This window comes from Patella vulgata, chromosome 7 (genome assembly GCF_932274485.2).
Source record: "Patella vulgata chromosome 7, xgPatVulg1.2, whole genome shotgun sequence".
NCBI lineage: Eukaryota > Metazoa > Mollusca > Gastropoda > Patellidae > Patella > Patella vulgata.
In genome coordinates this window covers 68,300,706-68,328,585 of record NC_065885.2, presented here as the reverse complement: position 1 = coordinate 68,328,585, position 27,880 = coordinate 68,300,706, and the positions used below count along the sequence as shown (strand labels likewise).

At 37.4% G+C, this 27,880-nt stretch overlaps 1 protein-coding gene across 1 annotated transcript; it reads left to right on the top strand.

The window, feature by feature from the left end:
• The first annotated feature begins 78 nt into the window (after positions 1–78).
• On the top strand, positions 79–27,614 carry LOC130013593 (uncharacterized). Its single transcript, XM_056102355.1, has 34 exons — positions 79–116; positions 666–826; positions 1,189–1,245; positions 1,942–2,151; positions 2,633–2,849; positions 2,977–3,079; positions 3,676–3,829; positions 4,809–5,035; positions 5,509–5,671; positions 6,383–6,608; positions 7,540–7,756; positions 8,614–8,844; positions 9,796–10,099; positions 10,267–10,502; positions 11,502–11,685; positions 11,971–12,100; positions 12,879–12,973; positions 13,584–13,763; positions 14,579–14,759; positions 15,467–15,633; positions 16,009–16,136; positions 16,942–17,185; positions 18,043–18,214; positions 18,805–19,048; positions 19,487–19,604; positions 20,191–20,366; positions 20,790–20,949; positions 21,394–21,585; positions 22,012–22,245; positions 22,580–22,739; positions 23,174–23,412; positions 23,755–23,885; positions 26,055–26,208; positions 27,538–27,614. Exons 4-34 carry the CDS (start codon positions 2,019–2,021, stop codon positions 27,612–27,614), a joined length of 5,577 nt encoding a protein of 1,858 aa, XP_055958330.1. The 5' UTR covers positions 79–116; positions 666–826; positions 1,189–1,245; positions 1,942–2,018.
• The last annotated feature ends 266 nt before the right edge of the window (positions 27,615–27,880 follow it).

The following is a 27,880-nucleotide window of genomic DNA, read 5'->3' as shown; positions in this document are numbered from 1 at the left end:
AAATCACTTTCCTAACTCAATTTGTTTTTATAAATCAGCTTCTCGGTAATTTATGTTTATTTTCTTTCTGTAGGTTCATCTGGTATTTTTCATCTAAAGGGTAGACTACGACTTGAGTAAGTTAAAAAATACATAACTCGAACTACTTTATTAATCGAAATAACGAGGGCTCTTTTTCATTCCTTGTATATAAATTGTATCGATGACATCTTTTAATGTATTTTGTTTAAAATATTTAAATTGTAATGTTAATAACTGTCGATGATCGGGGGTATGTTAATACTGTCAATGATCGTACTTTAAAGATGTCTAATGCAGGCCTTTTTTGCCTTCAAATGTTAAGTAAATAAATAAATTATTATCTAGACATTTATTCACACCACAAGCCTATATTCAACTTTTTAAACTATCTGATGGCCGAGATTTAAATGGATTAGAACACCCGGGAGATAATCTAGACCGTATTTTCCATAATAGACAATCTACGCTACATCTTGTCAAGGCTTTAACCACTCATAACTTTACTCAGAATAAAGTAATTTGAATGAACTTTTCAATATATTCAGTTTTCATTATCTATTTTTGAACTATTGTAGCAAGAACGACCAGCTCTTTATCTAAATCTTACATAATGTATGTTTAAATATTTTTAATGTGTATTCCAGGTATAAATTGGAGAATAATCCCAGTGAAAATACGATCATAGCTGATTTAAGTATAAAGGTGTGCTTTGAAGATTCCACCTGTATATTAGATGTACCTGTATTGCAACAAGCCAGTATATCTTACTCGCCATGTGATATAACTAAACCTGTTCCATTTAAAGGTGAGCTCATGGGGATATACCTGTTTATCCTACTCACCTGTAGGATCTACAGGTATCGCCTATGTAATTGATATACTTGTCAATGGTCTTTATATAAACGAAGGAGCCGCGATGATTCAATGAGTAAGACGCTGAATTGCTAACCAGGTGGTCTGCGGTTCGATCCTGGTATTTGTCGAGAAAGTTTTCTGGTTTTTATAGCTCGTGAGCTCTATAGATTTGCTGTCCTTGACTCAATGCTTTTATCCTCGAACCTTTAAGTTGGTGTATATGCCAATACGTTTTACGTTATCTCTGAAATTTCCACTTTTGCAATTACATTTTCCACTGGAAATAAATTTATGATAATTTTCTAATTTCAGGCGTGAGTTTCGATTTCTGGTCTTTGAAATCGTGTACATTAACTGCCCCTCCGTCAGGTTGGTTTAATTTATCTTTTATATTTTTAATACCTCTAAAAATGAGACAGTTTCACAGACGTGAGAATAATTCACCAAATTGGTCGATTTTTATAAATAGACTCACTGGAAGGACGGACCCAGTCTCCACCATGTTGGATATTAAATCAATGTTCTGTCATACCAGTAAATGTGGGCCATATTGGATTTTAGGACCGCACCACAAATAAACAATTACACTAGACAAACCCACAGACCGGACACAATATACGTTTTAAATAAAAAACATCAAAACAGCTAGATTGAAGAAAAAAACATATCTGAGTGAATCCACGGAGGTATGATTGCTTGAATAAAAACGACTCGAAGCAAGAGCAGGTAAAATCGAGGCCTCAACAGGCATTGCATTCCTGTTCTTTTTATTATTATTGTCGGTGTATGCATATAATATATATACGGATGAAAGGTCAGATTCCTGTGAATATACACAGACATTTTAAATAATAATAATTAACGCATATCAAATCAAGTGAATGGATCCGGGGGCCATATAAAGCTTATACAGTCGGGTCCTAATATTGTCTGGGATATCACCCCAGTATTGTCTGGGATATCACCCCAGCTGGAAGCGGACGTTATGCTCTTTCCTACTACTACACCTATTTAGAAGGTCTGTTATTTGTGAAAATATAATCTTATCCATCTTTTTTTTTCCAGGCTGTTCCATCAGTTTACCAGCACCAATATCTAATATCTGTCATCTCAATGATAACTGTCTTGGTATCAGCTGTTGTATGACCCTTGACCTTAAATATTTGGGTTCCTACTCTCTAGCAGCTTCGTTTGAACTGGATCACTGTGCTAATAAATTAACTTATACACTAGAGAACAAGAAATGGGAGAAAACTCTTCTTTCCTTGCCATTGGGTAGGTAGACTGGATCACTAGGAAACGTTAACAAACTCCCTATAAAGTATTTAATACATTTTCGTGTTTTAGGCCAAACCAATAATTTAATAATTCTCAGTTCTTTGGGGCCTTGATAAATTAATACCCACGTACATCACGTAACATTTCAAACTAAAAAAATGGAACTAAAAGTTTTAAACCAATTACTTTTGGTTTTTAAATTAATGTGTTTCCTGAAGAAATAACAAGCAAAATTCTAAAATTGGTGTGACCTGAATTGTTTTAAAGTTTTATAAATTTTAAAACTTTAAGTGCATCTGGAAAAAACGTCCGTGTGTGTTATTCCATTTTTACAGTTATTGAATAATTGAATAAAAAGTGATAATTTGACACCCGAAAATTAAAACAAAAATGGTATTGAAGGTCTCTCTTACTACTTATACTGGTGAGATGTGCCCTTTTTACTACTTATATATAAATCTGACCCGTTCTCTTGTAGATACAAATATAACAGAAGCTGTTGGTGAAGCTATAGATATAAGCTATATAGTTAGTGATGTTAGCAGTGCTTATGTGGTAACATTAAACATCAGGCTGTGTGCTCTAAATACGTACCAGAATATACCCTACTGTAAATATTGGACCCTCTTGGACAGAAAATCATTCAATAAACCCGGATGTACTAGCGGCAGAAAAAGACGAAGTGTAATAAGAGAGTGAGTGACCATTTTTTAAAAAGAATCTAGACATCCATCATCATTTACGTTTCGTTTGGAACAAATCTTTTCAGGTGGTATTTAGAAATAATTTTTTAAAAATCCATTTCGTAATTTTTATTTACAGAATATCCCAAAATGATTATGAAGTTGGTATAAAGACGCTGCTCGGGCGAAATGCTACAAATGAAGAAATTGCAGCCTTTATGAATGAAGTTGAAACAAATGAGGTAAGATCGGATGTATATCTTTAGTTGTCGGGGTTTTTTTTATTCTTAATTTATATGGTAGACCCTATATGATTGTGTCCGGCGGATTACTTGAGGTTTACTGAATTATATATTAAAGTGAATTGGGGATACCTCAGTCTTTGACCAACACTATATAATAGTTTACTTAGTTCCCGGACCCTACTTATAGTATGGAAAATATAAAGTACATAATACTGTTTTCTTATATAACGTATTCACATTTTTAACAGGGACCGCGGTGTCTCATTGAGTAGGGCGATGGTTCGCGAACAAGGAGATCTCAGTATTAGCCGAGGAACTTCCACGGAATACTCCGACATTGTTTTCCCCATGTCAGTGATGCGGACAGAGAACCTGACAAGGAACATTGTCTAGTTGTTAGGATGGGACGAAAACTCGAGGTCCCGTTAACACATTGACATGCTAGTAAACTAATCCTTGACAGTTGGACTTCAAAATCAGAGAAGGCCGTAGTACCGTTGCCAGGGCAATATTGTCCTCATAGCCCAGTAGGTGTTTATTCACATTTCAACAGGTATATGGGGTATGTTAAATATGTCGACGTCTGTTTACAGGCTACAGAAGTAGAGAAGAATTTATTCCCAGATTGGGAAGATGGTGGTCAAGCTAATAATATCAGATCAGCTTTAAAAACAATGGGCTCATCGAATCCTTCCACTATATTATATACATCAAATAATGGTAAAGTCAGTGTCGGTGTAGAAGGCAGTAAGTATTATATTATAGTATTATATTATTGTTCAAATAATTACTTAAAACGCAACCCAAAATGATATGGAAAACAATCCCTGGCTTGTACATGAGGTGTTCTCTTATCATTTTCAAGCTAGCCTATAAATAAAATGAAATGAAATTAAATAGGATTTAACGTCCTAATGTTCTGTTTCGACTCGCCTAATGAAGACGGGCATACGCCATACAGTGTGCTATGTGCGAAATTATGCCCGGGCAACGGCACTATAAACTTTATCGAATTGTAACTGACAAAGGATCTTTTACGTACACGCCAATGTATACACAGGACCTCGATTTTTCGAGCCAGCGTCTTACACAGTTAGCCACCGTGGCTCCCAGCGCATGTATAACTACTTCTTGAGGCACTGACAAGGACATTATTATTGATGGTTATACACGATAATGATTGCGTCAATTGTTTATATTAGTCTACCAAGATCTCTTGTGAAATGATTAAAACCGAGAGACAATCCAATTTGTTTCGTTTAACGTTTCTTAGATCAGAGCTTCGGGGTTGGTAATTTGCTCGGTTCAAGAACTGGACTCTCGACAATATGATCCGTCTTCAAAATCTAACCGAGGTCCTGTGAACAAGTTGGAAAGAACCCTTGACAGTTATAATTCGAAATAAGAGTAGTCCGTGATTGTGCCGCTATACGAGCAAAATGGCCCTGATAGCATGTGCCCGTCTTCGTTAGTCCAATTAGAGCTGGGCCCGGTTTCTCGAAAACTTAACTAAAGATAAAATCCAAATTGTAGTTGATACTTTAATTTTGATTGGCTAAGCATTAAAATCAATCTAATATTATCCAATCAAATTACTAAAATTTGGATTTTATCTTAGTTAAAATTTCGTGAAACAGGCCCAAGAACAGTAGTGCATTAAACTCATTTCATATGGAAGCGGTTGTTATATACATTGCACCCATGTTTATAATTCGTACTGTTTCAGGTGAAGAAATGTTTAAGATTTTAGGAGTAGCATCAAATATAATTGAGAATGCTGAACAAGCCTTTGTTGTGGGTAAAGGTTTGACTGGTGCTGGAGTCAAGTTGCTAGGTGCCAAGTTGTCTAATATGACCATCGGAGAAATCATGGCGATGATTGATACGAAGAATATTGACCCAGAAAAGGCCCTGGAACTTGTTAAAGAATTGCGAAACTTAGGTTTGGCTTTGGTAAGTAATATTATTGTCCGGCTCCCGGGGAAACACATGTTCCCGAAGCAACGACTGCGAGTTTTACAACATCTGGACGTTCCTAGACTAGTCTGCAATTCCCGAACTTATAGCTACGTTATCTGTCTAATCAAAGGTTGTGACACAAACACACCCAAACATGACGACCTCCACGGAGCCTTGATACTGAATCTACCTTGAGCTTTGTAACTCGGGGCTCGATCGAGGAATCTGAATGGCTCCACAACTGGGTCAGTAGCCAATCGAAATATGCAGGGTATTACGTGAAAGGCTTGATAAGATGTACGGAGTTGAAGAGAGATCACGCCTTCCATTGAAGATGTGGGAAAGCAGTGCTAATAACACAGGACCAATAGCAATGCTTTCCTAGAATGAGACAAACATGTTTTGTTGTTTTGTATTTGCAGTTTTCTGAAATTATTAATTTATGTTTTGTTGTTTTGTATTTGCAGTATTCGGAAATTATTGATGCAGTTTTAACTGGAGAGGCTACAAATGCTTTTAAATCCATGGATTTTATACTTCAAGGCGACTTTAGTTTCCCTCGCAGTGAAGTCATTTTATTCAAGTACTCTATTTTCTTCCTACTGGGAGGTTTGGTACCAATGAACTTCAGTAAGTAACCAGTATATTTTTGAATAACTCCTGTTAAGCTTTCTTATACGTTTGTGTTGGGCATTTTTACCCAGTTCATAAGTTATTGATTGTCTGTGATATATCGTAGCCACCTCAAAACCTTCCGCGTAGGGGTCTTTAGCAGTGAGAGGAAACCGTAGGGTCCGGATAAAACCGAGGTTGGACAGGCGACCTTACTTCTTGTCACGTACAACCGGGACACCGAGACCATGCCAGTTGACTCAATGAAAAGTTACTGAAATCATATGTAATAAAATGAAATGAAATGGGGTTTAACGTCCTACTCTTCTGCACCTAACCTGGGCTAATTGAAGACGGGCATACGCCATACAGTGTGCTATGAGAGAATTTTTGCCCGGGCAGCGGCGCTACGGCCTACTCTTATATCGAATTCCAACTGCCAAGGGATCTTTTACGTGCACGCCAATGTGTACACGGGACCTCGGTTTTTCGTCCTATCCGAACGACTAGGCAGCTGTCCATATGTAATAAGAGCGACCCATTAGGATCATACATTAAAAGAATAACACAAATGGAATAATTGAAACCCATTCATTATTTTGGGTAATGTATGTATTTAGTTGTTTTTTTATCTTGTGCTTAACTTATTTATTGTGTACTGATGTAATCTGTACGATGATGATGATGATGATGATGATGATGATGATGACGATGATGATATTCTTACAGGATTTGGTGCTGGTTGTACCTACGGTATGCAGATTATTGTCGGTGGTAAAATGATGAAGATGGTAGCATTTGGTGGTGCCACACCCTATGGAGCTGTTTTAACATACGGGGAATTAAATATAGGTTTTATATTATATGCTGGTTTACGACTAGAAGGTTATATAATGACTACATCCTTCCCTACACGAGCTGAGATAGGATTCTCGAAATTCCCACTTGATATTGGGTAACGTTTAACTTTATCTATACTAATATTTGTGACTGTCGTTTGTCTGTCTGTTTGTCTGTCTATTCGGGGTTGTCGGCTACACTAGGTCTGCCCCGAGTCTGAAATTTGGGGTATAGGGTTAGCTTGGACCGGGGAGTAACATAGGCCAGGTGGCGTTAGTCTACCACTTCCGGTTTCGGGGTTATGACCCCCGAGCGAAGCAGGGCATTCTTCTAGTGATCGTATACAATCTGATTATAAAACACACCAATGGCTTCCACTTTTAGTTTCTGTCATGTTACAGTTGGTCTGTTTAACAAACTGTTTAAAATTGATGGCATCCACTAGATGACGAAGACAGGTAAAACGAAATTTTGAACAATAAAAAACGGAACGAAATAGGATCTGTGTTTTAATCAGATTGATTGGTATAAAATATAAATACAATCGAATATCTAATCTCAATATGAAACATACATTATGCAAGAGCTAAATCTTCCTGTTGTATGTCTTTCGTTAGGCCTTAAATGTTATATAAACTATTAATTAAACATTAATTGACATCTGATGGTTACGATTTTAAACAGATTTGAATCCGATCTGCGATTCATCTGCTGTTCGTGATTAACCATAAAAATGGATAATTGAAACTTTGTTTTATTATCGTAGCAACGGTAACAATGAAAATCGTGGCTACATTGTTTTTGAAGTTCTGGTTTCTCGACTCCTAGTGAAGTAGTTTGACTGCAATGTTCAGCATATTCTCTTTAATTTATCTATTTTTTTAACTATTATAACGAGAACTGTCAGCTATTTATCCAATCTTATATAACCTCCTTTAATATCAATAACACTATGGATCTAGATTTGGTTCTATTTATTATTCCTGTTATATTATTTCAGCATGACTATGTATCTATAGTTGATGTCATGTATTATATTATTTCAGCTTGACCATGGATCTAGAGCTGGTACCATTACGATTGAGATTGTTAGGTATCGTTACATTACGTATTAAACTATTTTTTGCAACGATCAAAAAGACGTTATTTAAAGCTACGTTATGGGAATATTCAACACCTGTTATACGGAAACGGTTGATTGATTTTGGTGAGAATGAGCCCGATCCTTCACCACCAGCTTTCTCAGAGTATACGGACAGCAAGGTAACTAGTTTATAAAATCTTGTTGATTAATTCAATCTTTAATAAACTTTTATAATAAAAAAACAAGAGTGAATAGTGTGAATATCAAAGTATACATACTTAATCTATGAGATTTTAAGACTTTTTCTAAAGTGAAGAAAAAAGGCAGAAAATGGATAAATGAAAACTTACCATGTTTTATTTAAGAATCCATATTAAACTCAATATTATAATTTTCAGATAAAATTGCAAATTAATATCACACTACGGGATCGTAAATAGACTTTAAATTAAACATAAAAAGTTCGAACAAATAGAATAAATGATTAAGACAAAGACATTATAATATTTGAGAATTACATTTACGTCAAGACGAACACTTAACAACTGTATCGGAATCATCTTCTAACTTACCTTTCCCGGTCAAATGTAACGTATCGCAACACTTCTTGCAATCTTTAGTCAAGTTCAAGCGCAGTTTCGGATTAAGACGTAGTGCTTAACGTCAACGGTTAGCTGTTTTTATTTTATGAATTTGGAATTAATAAAACTGAATGTATAATATTAGAATGTATAATTTGCATGGTATTATTAATACTGTATATTAGAATGTATAATTGGTATGGTATTATATAATACCGTATATTAGAACGCATAACTTGTATGCTATTATTAATACTGTATATTAGAATGTATAATTGGTATGGTATTATATAATACCGTATATTAGAACGCATAACTTGTATGCTATTATTAATACCGTATATTAGAATGTATAATTGGTATGGTATTATATAATACCGTATATTAGAACGCAATACTTGTATGCTATTATTAAATACCGTATATTTAGATATATAAATGTATTTTTATTTCAGAGTGGCCGAAAGAAGCGAGCTGCAGGAGAAGCTATCAATACAGCTACTAGACAATGTTCTGTGAGACAATTACCAGATCGAGATTATACTGAACCAGCTATAGAACTATCTGTACGTAGTGAAGATGATAAGAGTCAAGTTCGTCTCTTCCTTCAAGGTGGTACTCGTCCTGGTTTACAAGATGCTTTCCCAGAAACAGAACTTGGAGGACCTTCTTCTGTTATAACTACGGTAAGATGACTTCTAGATTTATAGTCGTTCGGATAGGAAGAAAAAACTAGATCCTGTGTTCACATTGGCGTGCACGGAAAAGATCCATTGTCAGCTGGAATTCGATATAGACCGTAGCGCCTCTGTCCGGGATAAATTTCCTTCATAGCAGATTGTCTTAATTATTCCGGTTGAGGCAAGATTGTAGAATGTTAACCCCGATTCCATTTCATTTATTCTGTATTTAGACTTGTACAGAACAGCGTTCTATCACACCTTCTCTTCTTTAACTGTTTTCTCATCGTTGATATAAAATAAAACCAAATACGAGCAATCCAAACCATTAGACAAAAACGGTATCGGTAAAATAGTGTAATCAGCAAATGGATTGTACAAAATACACGACAAACAGTGGTAACAGGTGTCCGGAAGAGTAAGCTTACCCTGCCTAGCGCCACAGCCGCCTTAACTACATCAAAACCATTGGAAAAATCTCGATAAAATAGCGTATTAACACATCTTTGAACCTCTGTGTTGAATTATGTTTCATTATTACCAATTCCCCCAACCTACTTTGTACTGATTGACGTGTTTCCCAAGAGGTGGTTGGGGCGAGAATGGACATCCGGATCCGTTAAGATCCCTCCTGTCAGTCAGCGTCCGACTTTTATATCATATATTAAAACCTTTAAAGATCGGGGCATAGGTAACAGCACTTGCCCGACATGGTCCCGGCACAGGTATTAGCCAAACAGCACCTGTCCGCCATGGTCGCAGCAGAGGTAGCAAAGTTGGCCATACAGCCATGGTCTCATTAGTTATTTGATCTGAACCGAATGCTTGGCCATACAGCCATGGTCTCATTAGTTATTTGATCTGAACCGAATGCTTACCCCATTAGATTTCCGATTTCTTCCCATGGCTGCTTTGTTTTAAAAATTTATAAAATACTTACTACCTTGTCTATTTCAGAGATTATCTCATAGTGGAATACCCATATATTTCACAGTCGTGGGTAAAAACAGTGGAGGAGGTAGTGCTACAGTCACGTGTTCTATACCAACTTATGACACGTCATTACCTGGTGGAAGGTTCACGGCAGATTTTGCTACATCCAGTAACCCGAGAGTTTTAAAAGCATCTGTTGTCGTATTCGAAGATTCCGAGTTAGAATATTCAGCAATCGGTGTAGGCGTTGGTCGTGGTATTTATTCAGATGAGATGGAAAATTGGACACCTGTCAATCTTAAAAACCGAAATAATCAAAACTATGATCGTAAGTTAAAGATATATTACCTTTGGTTTTATGAATCAAACCTATGATGGTAAATTAAAGATGTATTACCCCTTGGTAATATATTTAAAACTATGATGGTGAATTAAAGATGTATTACCCTTTGGTTTTAGATTTAAAATTATTTATTTATTTATTTATTTATGTAGCGTCATCGGATCCTAATGGTTTTGAAGCCAAGAAACATTTTACTGCCTCTAAACAAGCTCGTTTAATCGCACCTGTTGCTCGAGAGTTTAGAAAGATTAACACTGTTGCTGATTGTATGCAGAGATGTTTAGCTTTACCGGAAAGTAAATGTCTGTCAATTAATTTTGATTTTGGTACGAGTGGTCACTGTGAATTACTAGAAGCCATAGAAGGTCATGATCATAAAATAGCCATCGTAAGTATCTTATATTTTATAGAGAAAATCCTTCAGGTGAAATACAATATACTTTCTACTCTGTATTCTAATTCTTTCACTTGTATCTCAAAGTCCAGGGGGGGGGGGGGTGGATGGCTGAATGGTTAGCGTGTGCGCACTGTATCATAAAGTCTGTCATTGAGTCGACTGGCGTGGTTTCGAATCCCCGGTTGTACGTGACAGAGAGTAGGGTCGCCTGTCCAACCTCGTGGGTTTTCTCCGGGTCCTCCGGTTTCCTCCCACTGCTAAAGACCCCTACGCGCAAGCGAATTATGTAAATAAAATTAAACCATATGTTAGTCCCGAAATGACCTAGTTTGTGTCAAGTGGACGTTAAACCCCATTTCTCTCTCTCCCTCTCTCTCAATGTCCTTCCCCAGCCCCATGGGTTTTCTCCGAGTCCTCCGGTTTTCTTACACAGTTAAAGACCTCTACCCACAAGCGAAATTACTGAATTAGAATTGAACCATATGTTTATATGTTAGTCCAGAAATGTCGAAATTTGTGTCGCGTGGACGTAACACTCTCTCTCTCTCTTTCTCTATCTCTCTCTCTCTCTCTCTCTCTCTTTCTCTATCTCTCTCTCTCTCTCTCTCTCTCTCTTTCCAAATTCTTGCTTTGGGTAGTTTAGTTGTTTCTCATTTAACATGAACAGGGATTGTATTTAACATGAACAGGAATTGTATTTAACATGAACAGGAATTGTATTTTACATGAACAGGGATTGTATTTAACATGAACAGGAATTGTATTTAACATGAACAGGAATTGTATTTAACATGAACAGGAATTGTATTTTACATGAACAGGAATTGTATTTAACATGAAACGGAATTGTATTTAACATGAAAAGGAATTGTATTTAACATGAAACGGAATTGTATTTAACATGAAAAGGAATTGTATTTAACATGAAAAGGAATTGTATTTAACATGAAAAGGAATTGTATTTAAGATGATTGTACCTTGTTATTTCAGTCTGGCGACTATGTACATATGGAGAGATTAGGGGTTGGTTTAGCCTATGAATTTAGTTATACAGATAAAACACTACTACAAGATAAACTGTATTACTTTAACCTTGATTTAAAGAATATCTTAGGATATCGTCATATCATCTCTACTAAAGGTGTTTTAATTGATTTAACACCTCCACAACCAGGTATTATATTTTATATATCAGACAGGTGTAAATTAATATCAGACAGGTGTTAATTAATTATATTTTTGTTTTGATTTACAGTATATGATTTATAATTATCAAACAGTACAGGGTCGAATTAATCGGCGGTGGGATACAAATTAGTTCTAAGAGGGTTTTTGGGCCGGGGGCCGGAGGGTGGGGGGATGGGGGGGGGGGGCTATTAGTAGCGATGAGATCCAAATCTTGGAAAATGTGATGGACAAGGGAGGATGTGTTATAGATATTCTACATTAAATATTTCAGGAGCAGGGTTAATTGTAAATGGTTCTAGAGATGATCTAGAGAAAATGGATTGTTTGAATGGAGTTCCCTCTGATCGTCCAGAATGGAAGGTGAAATGTATTGACCAATCACCACTGGTACTCAATCATAGGTAAACATCAAACAGTAGATAGTTGTAATAATAATAACTTCACGACATCACCTGTAGTAATACAGATGTATGACAAGGTTTATTCATTCAACTCACTCAGAAAACATAAGATTCTGAAACAATCTGATCAAAGTCTAAAATTTTGTTTTACTTGTCTTCACTACACTAGGATCTGAAAGACTGGTTATATAATCCACGTTGTGGTTGATGTGAGGGCGAAACCTTAGCGCGCGATGCACGAAACTGTTGGTAAACCACTAGAAACGTCAACGTTGATTTATTAATCAATGTCTGACGTCATACGGTCAAAAGCCGACCGTACGACATTTGACGCGACCCCCGACTACAACCGGTCAGATCTTCATGTAGTGGAGGCCATCGAAAGTATAAAAAACAAAAAGTAATATAGATCTGTATTTGAATCCGATTTATCCTGGAAATAATTGGGATAATTGTAATTTAAATTTGGATATTGCTCATATTCTCATCACATGTCTTTAAAAAAATCATTTTGAATAATAAATAACCTTTCACACCAACACGTGTGTTAATTATTCATTAAGATTGTGGGCGTTTCCTTGGCTAGGACAACAAATAACAGTTTTCATATTAAAATAGTACACATTTTCATTTTATATTTTTTTAAATCTAAAATAGTACAGCGCTAAAATATTACAGGTTTGTTTTTTAAACCAAATGTATTTTTTAAATTATTTGTCTGTAACTATAATAAAATAATACAGATTTTGGGTTATTTTTTGTTTAATTATTTTTCTAGAACTATTATTGATGGCGAAGGATCAATGACAGTTTTTAATGGCCATTCACCACTTTTAGACCAAAGATATTTCAGAGCTAATAGATTCATCTCAGGTAAGACCCCATTTAACCTCATCTATATGATTCAATCCGCTGTGACTCAGTGAGTAAGGCGCTGGCTCGGTAACCAGGGGGTCCGGGGTTCGATCCCGTGTTGGTCGAGAAAGTTCAGACAAGAGATATTTCAGAGCAAATAGATCTATCTCAGATAATTTAGAATATGAATCCATTTAACATCATGGAGGGAAATGGGGGCGTAAGGCACTGGCTTGCTAACCAGGGGTCTGTTTCACGAAATTTTAACTAAGATAAAATCCAAATTTTAGTAATTTGATTGGATAATATTAGATTGATTTTAGTGCTTAGCCAATCAAAATTGAAGTATCTACTAAAATTTGGATTTTATCTTTGGTTAAGATTTCGAGAAACAGGGCCCTGGTGGTAAAGGGTTCGATCCCTGTGTTTGTCGAGAAAGTTCCCCCGGAATTTTCCAGGTTTGATTTCCCCTTGTCAGTGTTGCAGGACCGAGGTCCTGACAGTTGAAATTCGTTATACTATTTACGTATGTGCTAAGAACTTGTGGAACCAATAATGGTATTTTAAATCCTTTGTATTTATGGATTTCGTTTATTTTCTTGTTAACCTCTTTTTTTTTATATTTTAGCAAATTGGGATGGAATCCATGATAAAGAAACTGGATTATTAGGTTATTCGTTTACTGCTGGTAAAACAGTGTGCGAGGAATCGATACACCCCCATCATGATCCACATAAACATCTGTATGATGAATCAGAATGGACTCATGTTGGTATGATCAAGAGGGAGGAGACTAACCCACTATCAGGTCAGTATAACAACTTTATTATCTAACAGGTGCTTATTACTACCCTTATGGGGATAAATCTAACAGGTGCTTATTACTACCCTTGTGGGGAGAAATCTGACAGGTGCTTATTACTACCCTTATGGGGATAAATCTAACAGGTGCTTGTTATTACCCTTGTTGGGAGAAATCTGACAGGTGCTTATTACTACCCTTGTGGGGATAAATCTAAATAAAACTGTTTAAAATAAAAATAAATAAATAATTGGATGGCTAACATGCGGGTCTGTGATGTAGGACAGGGGACCTGGCAGGGGACAACGAATAGGTCCCGTGTAAACATTAGCGTGCATGTAAAAGACCCCTTGGCAGTTAGAATTCGATATGAGTAGGCCCTAGTGCCACTGGCCGTGCAAAATTTACTTTATAACCCAATGGATGGCGTATTAATTAGCCCCTGACGATTTACCCAATACTATCCATTACTACATCACACTATCTTGATATTGTGGAAAACTGGCGGAATACTTCATTTATGTCAAGAAAAAATCGCGGACCTAGCAAAATGTTGTACCGTAAATTGGAATAGTTATTATGTATTGAATAATCTTTACTTTGGTGCATGAGCGAAATTCCGTGTACACATCACCGTGCACGTAAACGAACCCTTGGCAGTTTAAATTCAAAATAAGATTAGGCCGTTTATATTGCCGCTTCCCAGGCAAAGTTTCTCTCCTAGTACATTGTATGGCGCGTGCCTCTCTCCATTAGCGCAATCGGTGCAGCAAACTGGGATATTTTAAAACCCCATTTTAATTACAATGTTATTTTCACAGATGGTAAATATTATGTGACTGTTCGAGCCTTGAATAAAGTCGAGTATGGAGGACCATTAGTGACAACTTTTTGTCATACCACACCATATGTTATTGACAATACTAAACCGTTTGTTTATGAAGTATTTGATGTAAAATATGACGAAGGGCTAGAAGATTTATCAACAGCATACAATGCAACGTAAGTGGCTTTATTTACAATTAAAATACAGATGTGATGACGTCATTTGATATTGACGTGTCATTATATCAAATAATGTCCGGGCAATATTGTTTATATACTAGATGAAGGAAATATTGGCGCGCGTGACGATTTCATTGATAGTATGTGTAAGTGGTTTAATGGTCTTAAGAAAATTATTTTGACACAACACTCGGACTAACGTCCGCGTTCACTGCCAGTCTGTTTCTTAATGTCTCGCTCTGGCCCATTAAACCACAGATAGTCCTTACCTATACTGTAGTACGTGTTCGCTGGAGCTTTCGATCATCGTGGAACTCTCCTCTGGGAATTTGTAGAATGGGTGCCAGACTAATGTACTGACTAATGAAAACAAGGAATAAAATTAGGCTGAGAATTTGACATGTACACAACACATACTAAACTTATGCTGTTTGTCTACCGTTAGCTCCCCTTGACAACAGACACTAAGCTAGTTGACCTACATTTTACGTCTTAAATGAAGATTTTAGTCGAAAACACTAAGTACTGAGAAGTATTTATTCTGCTTCCATTTAATGGAATAGAACAGGTTTATTTAGTTTTTTTGTGTATAACAGATGTGAAGCAGTAGAACCGCATAACAAAATAGTATAGTAATGCAGAATGACATTATGACCCCAGATTTCAGAAATACTTTATAATATGAACTTTATATATTTGTTTAGGGATCCTGAGTCTGATATCAAGGAAATCGATTTATGTCTGGGGCAAACAACAAAAGATTGCGGCATCTCCGACTGGACTCGTTATGAACACTCGGAACAAGTCATCCATAACACAGCTTTACCAGGTGGAATTCCTGTCTGGGTGAAGATACGAGCATGGAATAATGGTAATCCTTCATTTTTACCTGGTCTTATTATGATTAATTATTTCTTAATCCTCCATTTCTGTATGGTCGCATTATGGATTACAGGACAATTCGTCCCCGAACAATTTATCCCTTGTAACTATTCGTTGTCGAGTTGTCCTAAAGTCCTTACTATGATTTACCTCTCTTTGTGAACCAGCTGGTGGGGGGGGGGATGTAATATTTTTGGTAGAAATTAAATTAAATGTGATTTAACGTCCTACTGTACTGCTCCCAGTGGGCTTATAAAGGCGGGTTGGTCGGTAGACGTGAAAGCTGTTAGAAGACAGAATTCTTTTTTTTAGTTTTTAAGTATAACATTATAGCTAATACTAGTAATCGTTGTTTTACTTACAGTAAATATGTCAGCCATCAAGTCGGCTGATCATCCTCTTATCTTGGATAATACACCACCAATAGCTGGGGAAGTTTATGATGGACCTCTCTTTAAACATGACTTGATTTATACTAAAGACAGTAACAAGGTAAGTCATTTAATTCCTCGTCGCTCCCTTTATGTTTTACGTTCTACCTTTATACACCTGTGGCTCAGTGAGTAGGACGTTGGGTCGCTCACGTGGGGTCCTGTGACTTACTCACTGCGCCACCCAGACAATTGCACATGGCAAATTGAACTGACGTCCGAACCGTTCGGAACAACTGTTTTCTAAACTATAACACATACTAAACTAGACTATTCACCGTGTGGCCCCCCCCCCCCACACACACACACACACACACGCGCGCGCGCGCTCTCACGACGAAAGGCAGATGACGACAGTATGTTTTAAACACAATTGGGCAAAGTCCAGGCTCGGAGTTCACAATGCATTCTCAGACTTAAGTTACTAATTTACTCAACTTTCAGTCACGGTTTATGAGAAATATCTTTGAGCCAGAAACCTAAAACTTTGCACATAGTTTCGTTTTGATGTATTTGATACGTTAAAACAACAAAAGTTTTATAAAGGGCTATATTTTAGTTAAAATAAGACAAACAATTGGGAGTAAATTATTAACTTATGTCTGAGAATACTTTGTGAATTCAGGGTCAGGTTAATGATGGTTGTTTTAACACTAAAGTGGGTGTAAGAAAGGTTGTTTTAACACTAAAGTGAGTGTAAGAAGGGTTTCAGACAGTGTCCAAAATATTAATCACGTTGAGCAAATGCCCTCTAGATCTTCAGGTCCTGGACTTTATCCTGCCAAGCCTATTAGACAAATCCAGCACTGTACATACTTATGGACATGTTTTTAATTATATCTGTTTTAATGGTTATTTATTTATAGATTTGTGCCAACTGGGTTGATTTCTACGATCCGGAATCAGGAATCTCATATTTCTCCGTGTTTGTTCGTGCATCAGAAAATGACATGTATTTAACAAACGGTACCGATTTTGATCACAGAACACACCAGGCTTGTATTGACTTAGTAGATAATGCTCTACAACACGGCAAGAATTATTATATAGAGTTATGGGCCTTTAATGCTGGTCATAAACAGATGAATACTTCCGGTCGATCAAATGGAGGTTGGTTCTTCTTTCTCTTTTTGTTTATTAAAGCCCCATTGCGTCATTTAGCCCAATAGGAATTTCCTGCAAACTACAATATTATTATTATTATTGTACATTTTTATAGCGCGCACAATCCACGATGAAGTGCCCATATGAATTTTACAAAATATGGTAGATAAATTAAATATACAAATAAAATAGATAAACTAAAATACAAATTGAAATAAGCCATACATATTATATCGAGAAAGGTGGATGAATCTATATTATGAATATCAGTCCAAAAATGATTCAGTTCCGTTCAGTGGAATTAAAATTTCATCGATCTATGCTGCCCGCCGCCATTTTATTGTCCACGAATTATTATTGATGGACCTTTTCTAACTCAGATCAAATCCATGTCTTGAGATTATCTAGCGTTAGTATTTTGATTTTGTTTTCTTAATTAAATGTTAAATAATCACTCTGAGTACATATTACAATGGATTAATCCGTGAGAAACTTGATATTTTACCGCAAAATACACAGTTATATTTAAATTCTAAGCATGTGCATAGTAAGCAAGGTAGATTTACAAATATTTAAGGGTAGGTTAGAATTCAAAAGACGTTAATTATTTCACTGGTATTTAGAAATACACAGGTGGGTATTATTACTGCTCAATATTTGAACTATAGGATTTTTTAATCTTCATTAAACACTGATTGATATGAAAGAACTGCTAAAGACCCCTAGGCGCAAGCGAAATGTTGAAATAAAATTGAACCATGTGTTAGTCTCGAAATGACCTAGTTTGTGTCGAGTGGACATTAAACCCCGTTTCTCCCCCTCTCTCATAGGAAGCTAACTGAATATATTTTATCTATTTTTAGTAACGGTTGATCTAACTGTACCCGAGACGGGAGAAGTTATTGATGGTCTAAAGGATAATTTTGTTGACATAGAGTTTAGTGCTGCAACTGCTACCATAGCAACACAATGGAGGGGTCACTCGGATCCGGAATCTAATATCAGAAGTTACGAAGTTCAGATACTACGGGCCAGGTAATTATATTGTTTACAAAATTTACGGTAGGCCTAATATCAGTCATTCTATAGACTAAAGATGGCCAAGCTCCGGCGCATGCGCCAAACGTAGGGTATTAGAAATTAGAAATCTGGGTATTGCATCCCAGTGATGATTATTTTTACCGATTTTATTATTTCGTCGTGCTCATCAGTTTTATCATCTTTCATATTAATCTGTTTTGGTTGAAATATGCTTTTTGGATTGAAATTAGGAAGCGATTTTATATCAGCTTATAAAGCTTGTTATCGTACCCTGTATTTATTATATATATAAATTCTGTAAATTTAAACTAATAAAATATTGTTTTAATAAATTGGGAAAGGTGGGGATTGTACAAAATTTATATGGCTCACGCTATGTAATATCTTGGTCACTCCTTCTACAGACAATGAAGCTCAGAAAACATAAAGAATTTTCGTCTGGACAAAATAAAAGACGAAGCTCCTTACGAGGACATAGACAATAGATTATAGAATAATAGGAGAGTAAATACAACGTTTCGATAAATATCCCTGTATTGTTATCAAGCACAGAAATATAATGGTTGTAATGTTCTATATTTTAGAAACAAAACTAACAATTTTGAGATTGTACGAGATTGGCATGAAATGGATAATTCTACAGAATCTGTTGAATGGCACAATTTCCATCTCCATCATCGTGATAGTATTAAGACGAAGTTACGAACAACAAATGGAGCTCTAGGACAGATTGTAGAGGAAACAGATGGTTATATAGTAGATTTAACACCACCAAGATTAATCTATCTTAATGATGGTGGTACTCAACAAACAGATATAGATTATCAGGTAATTTATACTTATTGTCTCGTTAATATCATCATGTGCCTGGTGCCATATCGCCCAATTGGAGCCATTTAGCACGGTTGGAGTCATATCTTCCGTTTATAGCCATATAGCACAGTTGGAGCCATGAATTCTGGTTGGAGTCATATCACCGGGTCGGGCCATATAGTCCGGTTGTAGCCATTTAGCCCGGTTTGCACCATATAGTCCGGTTGAGGCCATATAGTCCGGTTGGAGCCATATATCCTGGTTGGAGCCATATATCCCGGTTGGAGCCATATTTCCCGGTTGGCGACATATAGCCTGTTTGGCGACATATAGCTAGTTTCGATATGATAACTTTATTTTTCTTTTTTAAATTATTTTATTTATGTTATTTTATTTTAGTCAAGAGTAACAAGTATCATGGCTAATTTTAAATTTGTTGATATTTTATTTTAGTCAACAAAAACAAGTATAATGGCTAATTTTAAATTTGTTGATGACGAATCTGGAATAGATCATTATAAATATCAGATTTATAAATTACAACAAGGTTCTAAACATCAAATAATTCCAGGTAAGTTTTATTATATACCTGATTGAGGAGGGGTAGGGGTATTAGTTGGCTAAATGGGTTAACGCGTGCACTTTAGACCATAAGGTCTGTCACTGAGTCAAGTTGCATGGTTTCGATCCTACAAGGAGTAGGGTTGCCTGTCCAAGCTCGTGGGGTTTCCCTGCGTCCTCCGGTTTCGTTCCACTGCCAAAGACACTAAGTAAATTATTGAAATAAAAATTGAACTATATGTTAGTCCCGACAGTTTGTGTTGAGTGGACATTTTGTTTGGTGTTTTGTTTGAAACAATCTGATATCAAGATCACAAGAACCTGGACATGGGTTGAGACTATCTGAAAATGGGTGCAATCGGGCGATTCTCACCTTTTTTTTTTTCTTTTTTTTTAAAAAAAATCCGACCAGAAAGGACCAATTGACCTTCTAATTGAGACATGTTTTAGTAAAAGATTTGAGGGTGTTTCACACGCATGGATACAATGGTAACATAAATATTTTGAGGGGTCGAGTGAGCTACGGTTGGATCGATTTTATATTTTATTATTTATTTTAGACTAAAAATATGTTATATTTATTTTATTTTTTTTAGATACTGCTGGAGAATGGACAGATATAATGGACGGTACAGCACAAAGTTTAACTGTTGATAATCTGAAGCTAGTTAATGGTGCGAGATATATTGCTAGAATAGGTGCTGTTAATGGAGCTAATGCTGTAGCTACCTATGATTCTAATGGTTTCCTCTTGGACAACACGCCACCTAAGGTACGTTAGTCTTCTTGATTTTATATTCACCTTGTGGGTTGCTCGGGGCATGTCAATGGGGGAATTAAGAACATAAAGCGAAGGGCCCAGTGCGGCCCGATGCATCAGAGTTGTGGGGATCTCTCCCCTAAGCAATTATGAAAAATAGTATCACTCCCGACGCCCCCAACCCTGAACCGGTACTGCCCAGTGGCGAAAGACTATTCGCCGCCTGCAACCACGACCAAAGCGTCAATATTCCGTTTCAGTAACTTTCAAGAGCCCTCTCCTCATCAGAACAGTTAGGCTCTGGGAACAGTTACCCTTTCCTCATTAGAAAGGTAACCCCTTGAATAAGAAGTGATATGGTATATCATTTTATAAAGATGCTCTAACGCTATGTTATTTTATAAAGATGTTCTATCGGTATATTATTTTATAAAGATGCAATGGGTACATGTTGGTATATTTAATGGTGAAGATGAAGAGGTTATAGACGGCCATGTTTTACAAGCTGATACTAAAGGTATTAAAGCCACGTGGTTTGCTACAGATGACGTCAGTGGTATCATGACGTATCTAGTTTCTGTTGGAACAACATCAGGTAAGTTAAACTCATGCTGCTTTATAAATGAAATAAAATGGGGTTTAACGTCCTACTTTTCTGTTCCGACTGGCTAATAAAGACAGGCATGCCGCATATAGTGTGCTTTGAGGGAAAATTCGTAAACAGACAGCGGCGTTACGGTCTACTCTTATTTCGAATTCCTACCAAGGGTTCTTTTACGTGCGCTTTACAACATATGGTACAGAAATTAAATATACAAATAAACCAAAATACAAATAAGCCATACCTGTAAAAGACTTTATATACTTCATTATTGCATAAAATATTACAATGCCTAAATCAAAATGATGTATTACTGAGAAAAAAACACTAAAAACAGGGGCTTTTTCAAATTTTTCTTAAACAATCCAAACGATGAAGGGGTGCTAATATATCTTAGTTTAGTTTAATGATGTTATAATCTCACGCTGTTTTCTATAGGCGATCAAGATATACTGTCATGGCGGAATATGGAATCAGACAGAGATGGTTATATTGATGACATCACCTTACAAGTCAAGACCGACAACTCTCCCTATTATTATGTAACTGTAAAGGCTATCAATGGAGCTGGTTTAGAGAGTGGGGTATTAACGTCCACTCCTATAAAGGTTGTAGAAGAGGACAAAACAGGTTCGTTACAACGTTCACTCTTGACTTATCAGTTAATCAATCCAGAGACGGTTTTCATTTTCATGTAGGGTGGAGTTAATGTGGGGTTTAGGCGAAGGGTGGGGTGGGGTTACTAAATGAAAGGGTAGTGACCTTTTGACCTGTTGAGGGTTGATTGGAAGAATATTAATGTATTACCTGATAATTAAACTGGTTCTATTGATAATATGTATACCTAATAGTATCGCCTATTGGTATCTTTCGGGAACACTCGATACCACGTGTTCTCAACAGGGTCGGACTGTTTGGCTATTGATAAAACGAAACTGGCTTGATTGGCCTTTTAACACTCATAGATCATGTTTCTCCTCGGATGCGCTATATTGCTGAATTGTTCGGGGAGATTCGTTCTGTTTTGTATTTAATTACATTTGTACTGTATCCTAGGTATCGTCATTGATGGTGCTGATGGCACCGAGCAGTCGGGATCAACTGGTGTAGACGTTGACTTCCAGAAAGACACTGGAGCAGTAACGGTGCAGTTCTCTGGCTTTGAGAGTGCTCTCCATGGTATATCTAAGTTTGACTGGGCAGTCGGGACTACAGCTGGTGGAGAGGATATCCAGCCCTTCCTTACAGCTGGTTTAATTCACGAGGACGCTTTAGATATACCTGGCAACGGTGAGTGCTTTTTATTTATAAATATGTACTATTGTTCTCTATTTTGTTTCTCCCATCCCCCATAAGTCGAAGGTACAGGTTGGGTAGATTAAAGGGTCGACTATCTATGCAAAAGTCATGGATTCGCCACACAGCAGTAAATGATACAAATACCTCTAGAATAGGAATCATTGTGGCACATTGTCCATCATCTTAAACGAGCTGGATTTTGTGATTTTGAGTACATGTCTCCTGATCAGATGATGTTGGTATCCTGCGTCGGGATTCATCTGGACATATAAAATAAACATGTGCATATTTGGGTTATCTATATATTGGTACTATATATTTATAGGTATTGCCAGTTCTGGATATGGTCAAGCTGTATTACCGTTAGAATCTGGTAAAACCTATTTTACCACAGTACGAGGTATAACCAATGTTGGTAATGTGTTAGAGTCGATATCTGATGGTTTTACTGTGGATATAACTCCTCCAATTATAACCATTAACAGGTTAGTCACTTTGCCGTCTTCCAGAAAAGTAGGACGTTAAACCATATTGTATTTTAATTCTAGTTGGTGCGCTTTAGAGCACAAACCCTGTCACTGAGTCAAGTGACGTAGGTTCAATCGCAAGTGGTAGGTTTACATGCCCAACAATGTGGGCTGTCTAACGGTTCTCCGGTCCCCTCCCACTGTTAGTCCTGAAATGACCTGGTTTATGTCGAGTTGGCTTTAAACGCCACCAACGTTATCGAACCCACGCGGCAGTTGGAATTCGAAATAAGAGTAGGCGCATACGGAGCTATCCAGGCAAAATTACCCATAGCACAAAATATGGCGTCTGAAATTCTCAGTTTATCTATACTATAATTAGCTTTGAGCATGCTTAGTCATGGAAACAGCGCATTATAGAGAGATTATTATTATTATTATTTTTGTTTTAGTCTTTTTAAAGTGACTGGACAACAGAATGTATCAGCCGGTAACAAGATTTACCAGTCTGAAGTAGATTCGATGGCTGTAAATTTCAAGATGGTGGACAATGAAAGTGGATTAGCTAAGATGTATTATGCTGTAGGTACTTACCCGGATAGTGCTGATACACGATCTGTCACTTCATTAACAACATTCTTAAATGGCGAGGGTTCACTTCCAGTTGGAGAGGTCAAACCTGCCACTGATGGTAAGTAACTAATCTATGTATCTTGTCACTTGCTGTCAATAAATAAATACTCTAAATAACTGTTATTGTGTTAAAAGTTGACATTGACACTCGCTTCTATTTAGGTAGGGGACACAGTGTACTGCTTTGCCCGGTAAATATTTCCTGGTTTATAAGGAGAGTTTGCCAGTGATGTGTTACGATCTCTCGCTATAACGCCATTTCGCTATAACGCAAACTTGTTTTATTACAAGTATAGTAAAATATTTTATTACAAGGGTCTAGAAACTCTGTAATACTGGAACGACAAACCTATTGACTGAAGATTTTGACAATCATGAACATGTGTATTAATATTTACAGGTAAACCAAACATTGTAACATTCTGGTCCGAGAATAAGGTTGGAATAATAGGTAAAACTACATCAGCTACCTTGATAGTTGATACAACACCACCTGTTGGAGGTACAGTTACCTGTCCAACATTTATACAGGTAGGTATTATATACTATTCAAAAAAAGTAGGGGATATTTGATTTTGGGGGCATAATACTAAAATATGCAAATGACTACGAAAAAAGTCACTATAGAACCTAACAGAAGAAACATTTCCAGTTACATGTGACGCCCAAACGCACCAATAGCTACCGCATGGAATGCAGGTGATGCTTGGGATCATCATGGGGGTCCAACCCAAGATTTGCACGACTCTGACTTTGAATGTTACAGTCATTGTGGCATTGAATTCCAGGGTGGAAACATCAGTTTAATTGTTTTAGTGACCAGAAAACAAATTTTGATATGCGTCGGCTTACCCAAAATGAAAGGTTACGTGCCCTTGGCATGCTACAGATCGGCACAACACAGGCGGTTGTGGCGCGGACGATGAATGTTTCTCAGTCTGTCATAAGCAGGCTATGGTCCAGATACCGTGATACACAATCTGTACAGGACAGACCACGCTCAGGTCGACCAAGGGCGACAACTCAAGCCCAGGATCGATTTATCCGTACCTTGGCCTTGAGAAATCGTGTCATCACAGCAAATCAGATCAGCGCTCGTCTTCAAACAGACACTGGTGTGAGAGTGAGTGGCCAGACGATTCGGAATCGACTGCATAGGGGTCACCTTCGCACCCGACGTCCTCGCGTGATCCCTTGTTTGAGAGATCATCACATTCAGGCAAGACGTCGTTGGTGTAGGGATCGTCAACACTGGGATAATCGACGCTGCAGCAATGTGATGTTTTCAGATGAGTCAAGGTTCACTGTTGATTTTTTGGACAGACGTAGGAGGGTGTGGCGTCGTCGAAACGAGCGCTTCCAAGACGTTAACGTCATCAGACATGATCGATTTGGGGGTGGTTCTGTTATGGTGTGGGGAGGCATCACTGTTGCTGGAAGAACGGCTTTACATGTTGTTGCAGGGCGTGTTACAGGCCAGTACTACCGGGACAACATCTTGGCAGTCCATGTTGTGCCGTTCGCACGACGTCATGGCCGCCGTTTCATCTTCCAGGATGACAACGCAAGATGTCACAGGGCCAGGATCGTTACAGGTTACCTCCAACAACAGAACATCACCACATTACCTTGGTCAGCACTGAGTCCCGGCCTCTCCCCCATCGAGCATGTCTGGGACATGCTTGGACAGAGGTTACGTCAACGTCAACAACGTCCTGCCAATGTCCAAGAACTTGCTGCTGCGTTGCAACAGGAATGGGACAATCTGGACCAAAATGACCTTAGACGTCTCATTAGGAGTATGCCACGTCGGATCAATGCTTGTTTGGCAAACAGAGGAGGATTTACCCGTTACTGACTTGGTTGTGATGCTGTGGTAACTTTGCTGTTTGACCCCGGGTATCATTTTACCCTTATAATGGTCAGTCTGTGCCTTACTTAGTCTAACGATCATTTGGAATAAATCGATGAATGTGAACTTCATTTCATTTTGTCATTTGTTTCTTCGTCAGTTTCATTAGGTGACTTTAATAACACTTAAAAATCAAATATCCCCTACTTTTTTTGAATAGTATAGTTTACTTTATATTCTTATCTACCTGGGGGAGGGGGGGGGGTCAGCGAATGTTTTATCGTGTGCGCGTTAGATCCTAAGGTCTGTCATTGAGTGGCGTGTTTCGATTCCATTCATGTACGTGACAGGGAGTAGGGTCACCTGTCCTATCTCGTGGGTTTTCTCCGGGTCCTGCGGTTTCCTCCCACTCTCAGGCGAGTTATTGAAATAAAATTAAACCCGATGTTAGTCCCGAAATTACCTAGTTTCTATCGAGTGGATCATTCCACCACCACCACCACCCCCCCCCCCACCCTCACAACTAGAGGAAGGTGAATGGTCAATGCCGAGAATGATGATGGATTTTTAAGACTCCGGTCTCTGTAAGAAGGCGTATGGCAGTGTCAAACATATTCACCTTGACCAGAAGCCCTAGACTTCAACCTTTTATTCACCTTGACCAGAAGCCCTAGACTTCAACCTTTTAAACCTATAGGTAAATGAAAGACTGCTAAAGATTTGTTTAGAATAACTTGTGATGTAAAATCTGATAAATATTGAATAATAATTATCATTGTAACATTATTGGGAACATATTTTTGTTTTGGGGGAAAATGAATGTACATGTTTCTATTTGTGTATTTCAGCCTCACTCATCTATGAAATGTACATGGGATGGATTTGTTGATTCCGAGAGTCCGATTGTTGAGTTTTCATTTGGACTCGGATCTCAAGAAGGATTAAAAGATATTATACAACCCAAATCTTTACCTGGACATAGTACTTCTTACCTGGTACAAGGTGAGTCCCTTTATAAAGACTTCTTCTAATACTTCTTACCTGGTACAAGGTGAGTTATTTTATATAAATGTCAACTAGTACTTCTTACCTGGTACAAGGTGGGTTATTTTATATAAACTTCGTCTAGTACGTCTTACCTGGTACAGCGTGAGTTATTTTATATAGACTGAAGGCATGGGGTCAATGTCCTACTGCTGTTAAAAACTGTCCCACCTGTATACCCCAGTGATTCAGATTCCCTGTAAAGACTTCATCTACTTAGTCATGAAATTAACATTTTGTACGTCACCTGTTTTAATGACTGATCAAGTAACAATCACCATTATTGAACTCGTGATGACCCATTTTACATATGGGTGAAGTTCGCCATCTTAAATCATGAAGAACGTTCAATTAAAATATAATCAAATCAGGGCATGTTGTTTAAGGACATATGGTTTCCGGGCGGTTGTCCCCACCAGCTCCACCCTCGGACGTGAGAAATGTTTTGAATTTTGGCACACATAAACAATTACACAAGACAAATATATGGACAAGGCACAATATACAGACATCACAAACAACAAGTGTATAGATCAGATCAAGTGACTGGATACAGGGGCTAGCTGTAAAATGTTCAATGCGCTGTACAGAACCGGGCCTGTAGTGATACAGACTTCACTCAAATTGTGATGTTTACACAGATATTTTAATATTACCAAAAGTTTGTGTGATTGTTACTGTGCTGTAGAGTCGTGGGTCTGTAGTCATACAGACTAAAATCAGAAGTTTGTGTGATTGTTACTGTGCTGTAGAGTCGTGGGTCTGTAGTCATACAAACTAAAATCAGAAGTTTGTGTGATTGTTACTGTGCTGTAGAGTTGTGGGTCTGTAGTCATACAAACTAAAATCAAAATGTGATGTTTATCTAGATAATTTAAAGTGCATCTTTCAAATATTACCAAAACTTCGTGATTGTTACTTGATGAAATTGGTGTTGCTCCAATGTCCTGGATTAAATATACAGGGTTGGATGGCCGAATGGTTAGCACGTGCGCTCTGTATCATAAGCCATTAAGTCAACTGGCATGGTTTCGAATCCCCGGTTGTACGTGACAAGGAGGGTCGCCTGTCCAACCTTGTGGGTTTTCTCAGGTTTCCCCCTACTGCTAAAGACCCCTACCCGCAAGCGAATTATTGAAATAAAATTAAACCATATGTTAGTCCCGAAATGAACTAGTTTGTGTCGAGAGGACGTTAAACCCCATTTCTCCTTCTTTCTCTCGGGATTAAATATAGCTTCATGTTTATCTTTGATTATATTCTTATCAATTGTTTTTTTTTCTCTAGATTTATCAGATACTGTAAGCCATGGTAACGTGTATTTTTTTTTCTCTAGATTTATCAGATACTGTAAGCCATGGTAACGTGTATTTTGCGATAGTAACAGCTACAAACGCTGTAGGTAAAACAATATCAGCTATATCAAATGGTATCAGTGTGGACGTAACACCACCATTACAAGGCAGAGTTGTCGAGTTAAGCACAGAGTATGTCATCAATGTAACAAGCGATAGATCCACGGCCGAACTCAACGCTTATACTTGTAACACTGTTGAAGGTATGTACATTATATCTCACCAGCTTCCAGGCCCTAAGTTCACAAAGCATTCTCAGACTTGAGTTAAGAATT

What these genes read in the sequence shown, in the direction of transcription:
- LOC130013593 (XM_056102355.1), top strand. Translation starts at nt 2,019, where the DNA reads ATGACCCTTGACCTTAAATATTTGGGTTCCTACTCTCTAGCAGCTTCG. An exon ending in CCACTGGTACTCAATCATAG is followed by an intron (nt 12,101 to 12,878) that starts GTAAACATCAAA and finishes TTATTTTTCTAG; the next exon opens with AACTATTATTGATGGCGAAG. An exon ending in GGAGACTAACCCACTATCAG is followed by an intron (nt 13,764 to 14,578) that starts GTCAGTATAACA and finishes TTATTTTCACAG; the next exon opens with ATGGTAAATATTATGTGACT.